The sequence below is a fragment of the Myotis brandtii genome, unplaced genomic scaffold (genome assembly GCF_000412655.1).
Source record: "Myotis brandtii unplaced genomic scaffold, ASM41265v1 scaffold105, whole genome shotgun sequence".
NCBI classification, from domain to species: Eukaryota; Metazoa; Chordata; class Mammalia; order Chiroptera; family Vespertilionidae; genus Myotis; species Myotis brandtii.
The window spans coordinates 755,435-762,704 of record NW_005353538.1 but is presented as its reverse complement, the minus strand read 5'-3'; the positions used below and the strand labels follow the sequence as shown (position 1 = coordinate 762,704).

Here is a 7,270-nt window from a genome sequence, read left to right as displayed (position 1 = left end):
CCCTTGTGCCCCCCCTCCCCCCCCCCCCCTTTCCCCCCCGGGGGCCCCCCCCCCCCCCCAGTCACTGCCCTCTGCTCCCTGGATTGTATTACAGAGATGTGCCTGTATGGGAGAGCTTTTCCTCCCAGAGCCTGGAGGACTTCTGCCTTCCCTTACCATTTTGAAATCTGCTTTTCCTTCAAGACTTAGTGCAAATACCACCTCTTCCATGAAGCCATTCCTGATTTCCCCTTGCCCTCCACCCTGATCAGTCCCATTGTCTGCATCTGCATTGTGCATTATTTATACTTTTAAAAAATATATTTTTATTGCCCAGCTGGGCATGGCTCAGGGGTTGAGTGTTGATCCAGGAACCAAGAGGTCACAGTTCAATTCCAGATCAGAGCACATGCACGGGTTGCAGGCTCGATCCCCATAGGGGGCATGTAGGAGGCAGCTAATCAATCATTCTCTCTCATCATTGATGTTTCTCTCTCCCTCTCCCTGGATCTCTGAAATCAATAAAAATATATACATGTATTTATATATGTATCCCTTGCTGGGGACTGAGCCTGCAACCCAAGCATGTGCCCTGACTGGGGTGAACCAGTTACTTCCTGGTTCATGGGTCGACACTCAACCACTGAGCAACAGCGGCCGGGCATATACTTTTGTTATAACCCTTATAGATTTTTTCTCAGATATTTTTTACGTAGATTGTGAGATTCTTGAGTACAGAAATGTGTCTTCCTCATTGTTTTGTCCAGTGTCTGGAATATAGTAGATATCAATAACATTTGTCAAATAGAATTAATAATATGATGTCACCTTTTTAGCGGGCTGCATACCAAACACTGTCATATGCTTTACATAGATTATTTCATTGGATCTTTTTTTTTTTTTTGATTGATTACACATGCACATCCCCTACTGGGGATTGAGCCTGCAACCCGGGCATGTGCCCTTGACTGAAGTCGAACCTTGGACCCTTCAGTCCGCAGGCCGATGCTCTATCCACCGAGCCACACCAGCTAGGGCTGGAGCTAGAATTGAACCTAGATTCACCTGGCTCTGACCCAGTGCCTTTCTGCCTTCCGATGAGTGAGTGAAGGTGAGCTTTTACCGGGCCGTGTTAGGGGCTGCAGATCCAAGCCCGGGGCAGAGCGCCCACAGAGAAGATGGCCTTTCAGAACGAGGCCCAGTCTCTGTGAACACACGTCCATGGAGCAAACACTAGGGAGCATCTAGTTGCCAGACAGTCTGCCGAGGCTACAAAGATGAGGAGGACGAGACCTGCCCCAGGAGCTCACTGGCCGAGGGGCTGGAGGAGGGGGAGCGACGGGCACAAGCAAATACCAGCCCTGCCGGCGGTGAGAAGTGCTCCGGGAACCCAGGGGCCACCCAGCAGCTTGGGCTGGGCCAGTGGGAAAGCCTTCTGGAGGGGTGAGAGCGTGACTGACGCCTGTCTGTAACCTTGACCCCTCCCCGTGCCCAGCCATGAGATGTGGGGCTTCCCCATGGCTTTCAGAAGAGCATTGTCACCGCTGGTACTTTAAAAAAAAATCTATTTTTATTGATTTCAGAGAGGAAGGGAGAGGGAGAAAGAGAGAGAAACATCAGTGATGAGAGAGAATCACTGATCATCGGCTGCCTTCTGCACACCCCCCACTGGGCATGGAGCCTGCAACCCAGGCATGTGGCCTTGACCAGAATGGAACCCGGGACCTTTCAGTCCACAGGCCTACACTCTAGCCACTGAGCCACACTGGCCAGGGCCGGGCTCACCGCTGGTACTTGGACAGTGGAGTGGTCATTTCGAGGGGCTCTGAAGGTTCCTCCCCCATCCTCCCCGATTCACATTGAGCGAGGACTGCCCATTGCCCTGACAGTCATGGTGGCTCCCCCAAGCCCGGAGGCCTCTGCTCACTCCAGCCCTTACCCAGCATTCCTCCCTCCATCACTGCAGGTTATAAGACCCTCCTCAAGTGCCTATCGGGTAAATTCTGCCGCCGGGAGCTAATTGGCATCATGGGCCCCTCAGGGGCTGGCAAGTCCACGTTCATGAACATCTTGGCAGGATACAGGTGAGGGTGATGCTGGGTGGAGTGGGGGCAGGGCCCAGGGAGGAGGCCCCCCCCCACGGGAGCCCAGCAGGTGTCCGAAGCAGCCTTGACCCCCACCCCCAATGACGTCCCTGCAGGGAGTCGGGAATGAAGGGGCAGATCCTGGTCAACGGGAGGCCGCGGGAGCTGAGGACCTTCCGCAAGATGTCCTGCTACATCATGCAGGATGACCTGCTGCTGCCGCACCTCACCGTGTGGGAGGCCATGATGGTGAGGCTGGCGGCCCCTCCTCCCATCGCCCTCCATCCCCACCCTCCTCCTGGGCTAAGGGTCAGGGGCCTCCTCTCACACACAGCTGACCCGCCTGTTCTCTGGGCCTCAGGTCTCTGCGAACCTGAAGCTGAGTGAGAAGCAAGAGGTGAAGAAGGAGCTGGTGAGTGGGGCAGGGGAAGGGTAGGGGTGGGACGGCCATCCTTTTTGGTGCTACTGTGTTCTGAGGCGCTGAGTTGGGGGCGTGGAAGAGTGGTGTACAAGGCTGGCACCCTGGACTTAAGGGAGATGCTTAAGTTGGGGTGGGCCCAGCCTGGCCAACGTGGCTCAGTGGTTGAACATCAACCTAAGAGCCGGGAGGTCATGGTTCGATTCTGCAGTCAGGGCACATGCCCAGGTTGCCGGCTTGGTCCCCACTAGGGGGCGTGCAGGAGGCAGCTGATCAGTGATTCCCTCTCATTGATGTTTCTATCTCTCCCTCTCCCTTCCTCTCTGAAATCAATAAAAAAATTAATTTTAAAAATAAATAAATAAATTGGGGTGGTGCCCAGGGAAGCAGAGACACTGAAGCTGATCTGGGGTTGGGCGGGGCTGGGCAGGTGACGGAGATCCTGACGGCGCTGGGCCTGATGTCCTGCTCCCACACGAGGACAGCCCTGCTCTCGGGCGGGCAGAGGAAGCGCCTGGCCATCGCCCTGGAGCTGGTCAACAACCCGCCGGTCATGTTCTTCGACGAGCCCACCAGGTAGCTCTCCCCTCCCCGCCTGCGCTCACGCCGGAGGCTGCACCTGTTTGGCTGTGGAGACCAGGGCCTGCCCTCAGCCTCCTGGGCCAGGATGAGGCCCACGCCGCTCTCTCCCTGCCAGGCCCGTGGCTGCCGCCGCCGCCCTCACAGGCAGAAACCCTTCCTCCTTGCCTGATGCCTCCATCTCCTTCTCTTGCCACAGCCAGTCACCAAGTCCTGCAGATTCTACCTCCTTCTCCACCTCTCAGATTCACCCTAGCCCAGCCGTGGGCAAACTACGGCCCGCGGGCCGGATCCGGCCCGTTTGAAATGAATAAAACTAAAAAAAAAAGACTGTACCCTTTTATGTAATGATGTTTACTTTGAATTTATATTAGTTCACACAAACACTCCATCCATGCTTTTGTTCCGGCCCTCCGGTCCAGTTTAAGAACCCATTGTGGCCCTCGAGTCAAAAAGTTTGCCCACCCCTGCCCTAGCCCCTTCCTAGTGCCAGTGCTAAGTTCAAGGCACCATCAACCATTGCCTGCATTTCTGCAACCTGCTCCTATGTTCTCACCTTCAGTCTCTCCCGGCCCATCCTCCCTCCAAGCCGCCACCAGTGAGCTTTCTAAAAGCCAAGTTCAGCCCTGGCCGGTGTGGCTCAGTGGATAGAGCGACAGCCTGCAGACCAAAGGGTCCCGGGTTTGATTCCAGTCAAGGGCATGTACTTCGTTGCAGGCTCCTCCCGGGCCCTGGTCGGGGCTCCTGCAGGAGGCAACCAGTCGATGTGTTTCTCTCACATCGATATTTCTATCTTTCCCTCTCTCTTCCACTCTCTCTAAAATCAATGGGAAAATATCCTCAGGTGAGGATTTAAGAAAAAAAAGCCAAGCCTGGCGATGCTCTCTTCCCCACTGACAACATGTATGATGCCATTTGCCTTCAGGATCAAGTCAGAGGAGTCACAAGGCCCTGCTCTGACCTCACCTCTTGCTTCAGGCTGTCTTGTATGTTTGCTCTAATAATATCGAGTTGCTTAGAATTCCTGAGTCGGGCCATGTGATTCATGCCTCTAAGCTTTGCACGTGCTGTGTCTTCTGCCCGGAATGCCCTTCCCCACCACGCCTGCCTTTGCACCTTCACCTGACTTAGCGTGTTCTCCTTCCAGAACCTTCTCTCACTTCCCTGCAATACCCTCATGCAGAGGGCTGAATACTCCACCTCTTTCACTCCGTGTTTCCACAGCACGTTCCACGTGATTGCAAAGGATCCGTGCACTTCTCTACCTCCTCTTTATTCCTCATTGTAATCCCAGTGCCTGGCATTCGATAGGTGCTCAATATATGCTTGTCACATTGGGCTTCTTGGTCCCTCCAGATGTCTGGATCATAGTGTGTACAGGGTAGAGGGGCTGGCCCGTCCTGCCAGCCCCATCCCCTGTATAGTAGCTGTCCCACCCCAAACAGGCTCCGCCCAACTCACACGCCTCCCCTCCCTGGGGCCTCTCTCTGGACAGTGGTCTGGACAGCGCCTCCTGCTTCCAGGTGGTGTCCCTCATGAAGTCGCTGGCCCAGGGCGGCCGCACCGTCATCTGCACCATCCACCAGCCCAGTGCCAAGCTCTTTGAGATGTTTGACAAGGTGAGTGTCTCTGGCCTCAGATGCCCGGCCTGCGATGGGGCGAGGGAAGGGTCCACAGCGGTGCTGCCGGCCGCCTGCACCACGGCTTGTCCTCCTCACCCTCCTCTCCGCCTCAGCTCTACATCCTGAGCCAGGGCCAGTGCATATTCAAGGGCCTGGTCACCAAGCTGATCCCCTACCTGAAGGGCCTGGGCTTGCACTGCCCCACCTACCACAACCCAGCCGACTTCAGTGAGTGGGCCGTGGGCCAGGGTGGGGGGTCAGGGCTGGGTGCTGAGGGGGCTGAGGTGGGGGCTGGGGTCATGCTCCCCGCCTTCACCATACACCCAAGAGGGGCCGGCTTGCCCTTGGGAACTGAGGCTAGAGCTTGGCCGCGCACCCCGCTCGGTGTCCCCCAGTTATCGAGGTGGCCTCTGGCGAGTACGGAGACCTGAACCCCATGCTGTTCCGGGCCGTGCAGAACGGGCTGTGCGCCATGACCGAGAAGAAGAGCCTAGAGAAGAATGAGGCCCCTGCCCCCTGTCCGCCTTGCGCTCTGGTGAGTAGGGGCGAAGGGGCAGAGGGCAGAGTGGGGGAGAGGGGAGGGGGTCAGGGTAAAGGCCTGCCAAGGCGGCTGCTCAGAGGCACCGCAGCCCGGGGCTGGGAGCACCTGGGCCTGGGGATGGCCCCGGGGAGCAGCTGCCTCGCTTGGGTGTGGAGCCTCTCCTGCACTCACTCCTTCCGTCAGTCTTTGAAATTTGTGTTTTTTTTTTAATCCTCACCCAAGGGTATTTTTCATTGCTTTTAGATGGAGTGGAAGGGAGAGGGGAGAGAGGGAGAGGAAAACACTGATGTGAGAGAGACACATCAACGGGTGGCCTCCCGCGTGCGACCCTATCAGGCTGGGGTTTGAGCCTGCGTCCCAGGCACATGCCCTGGACCAGGAATCGAACCTGTGCCCCATCAGTGAGGGCTGGTGCTCTAACCACTGAGCAACTGGCCAGGGCTTCTTCAGGGAATGTTTGCTGAGGTCTGTATTGTCCACGTGCCAGCACAGTGCCCCCGGGGAAGCCGACGGACGCTGCCTCTGGCCTGTGGCCGGCGGGGCTGGCTGTGCTCCAACCTGGAGGTGCCTGACGGCTCTCAGGGCTGCTGGGGTGACGAAGATCCTCACCAGTGGCAGCAGCTGGTACCACTGGTGTTTCCTCAGCGCCAGCTCTCCTCCTTCAATGAGCTCCTGCTGTCCCGTTATTATCATTGTCACCGAGGATTACTGGGGAAGAGGAGGCCTGGGGGTGTGGCTCAGGGGTTGATTGAGTGTTGACCTGTGAACCAGGAGGTCGAGGTTCGATTCCCGGTCAGGGCACGTGCTGGGGTTGCGGGCTCGATCCCCGGTGTGGGGCGTGCAGGAGGCAGCCGATCCATGATTCTCTCTCATCATTGATGCTTCTCTCTCTCTCCCTCTCCCTTCCTCTCTGAAATGAATAAAAATACATTTTTTAAAAAAGTGGTGGCATAAAGGTATTATACCCTTAGAATAAGTGTGTGTGTTTTGGTTAATCCTCACCCGAGGATATTTTTCCATTGATTTTTAGGGAGAGTGGAAGAGGGGAAGACAGAGAAACATCGATGTCAGAGAAACACATCAGTTGGTTGCCTCCTGCACCAGCCCTGATGAGGGCCCGGGCTGGAGGAGCCTGTCACCAGTGTGTGTGCCCTTGACCAGAATCAAACCTGGGACCCTTTGGTCCACAGGCCGACACTCTAGCCACTGAGCCAAACTGGTGAGGGTAGGGTAAATGTTTTATGATGGATTCAAGAGAAGAGAAGTGACTGACCTACTGGGGGCCCTCCTAGGTGTTGTTGACTCCCTGTCTCCTCCATTCCAAGTCACTATCCGTCCTCCTGTCTCTCTGTGTCTCCTTGGGATTCACACCCTAAGGCCAGCTTCCAGGCACACAGCTTGGTGGTGATTTGCGGAGGCCCTGCCCTGGGGAAGGCCCTGCCCTGGGGATGGCCCTGCCCTGAGGAAGGGCCTGGGTTCTGTGCCTCCACTGGGTGCGCAGTGGCTGGGTGCTGGATGTGTGGGTGTGTTGGTGGCTGGGTGAGTGTGTGGGTGTGTGGATGGCTGGGTGGCTGGGTATGTGGGTAGGCTGGGTGTATGGGTGGCTGTGTGGGTGGCTGTGTGGGTGGCTGGGTGGGTGGGTAGGCTGGGTGCATGGTGGCTGGGTATGTGGGTGGCTGGATGTGTGGGTGTGTGGGTGGCTGTGTGTGTGGATGGCTGGGTGTGTGTGTGGGTGGGTATGTAGGTGGCTGGGTGTGTGGGTGGCTGGATGTGTGGGTGTGTGGGTGGGTATGTGGGTGGCTGGGTGTGTGGGTGGCTGGATGCTGGATGTGTGGGTGTGTTGGTGGCTGGGTGAGTGTGTGGGTGTGTGGATGGCTGGGTGGCTGGGTATGTGGGTAGGCTGGGTGTATGGGTGGCTGTGTGGGTGGCTGTGTGGGTGGCTGGGTGGGTGGGTAGGCTGGGTGCATGGTGGCTGGGTATGTGGGTGGCTGGATGTGTGGGTGTGTGGGTGGCTGTGTGTGTGGATGGCTGGGTGTGTGTGTGGGTG

General features: G+C 57.0%; 1 protein-coding gene across 1 annotated transcript in view; it reads left to right on the top strand.

Annotated features, from left to right (window-relative positions):
- The window catches only part of ABCG4 (ATP-binding cassette, sub-family G (WHITE), member 4), a gene marked incomplete at its 5' end in the record, with an annotated part of 19,401 nt that overhangs the window by 4,357 nt on the left and 7,774 nt on the right, over positions 1-7,270 (top strand). The window contains 7 exons of the mRNA XM_014539897.1: positions 1,946-2,063; positions 2,180-2,312; positions 2,425-2,475; positions 2,912-3,057; positions 4,556-4,679; positions 4,796-4,910; positions 5,078-5,370. Of these exons, the coding sequence (XP_014395383.1) occupies positions 1,946-2,063; positions 2,180-2,312; positions 2,425-2,475; positions 2,912-3,057; positions 4,556-4,679; positions 4,796-4,910; positions 5,078-5,370 (980 nt within the window). The remainder of the gene's footprint in view (positions 1-1,945; positions 2,064-2,179; positions 2,313-2,424; positions 2,476-2,911; positions 3,058-4,555; positions 4,680-4,795; positions 4,911-5,077; positions 5,371-7,270) is intronic.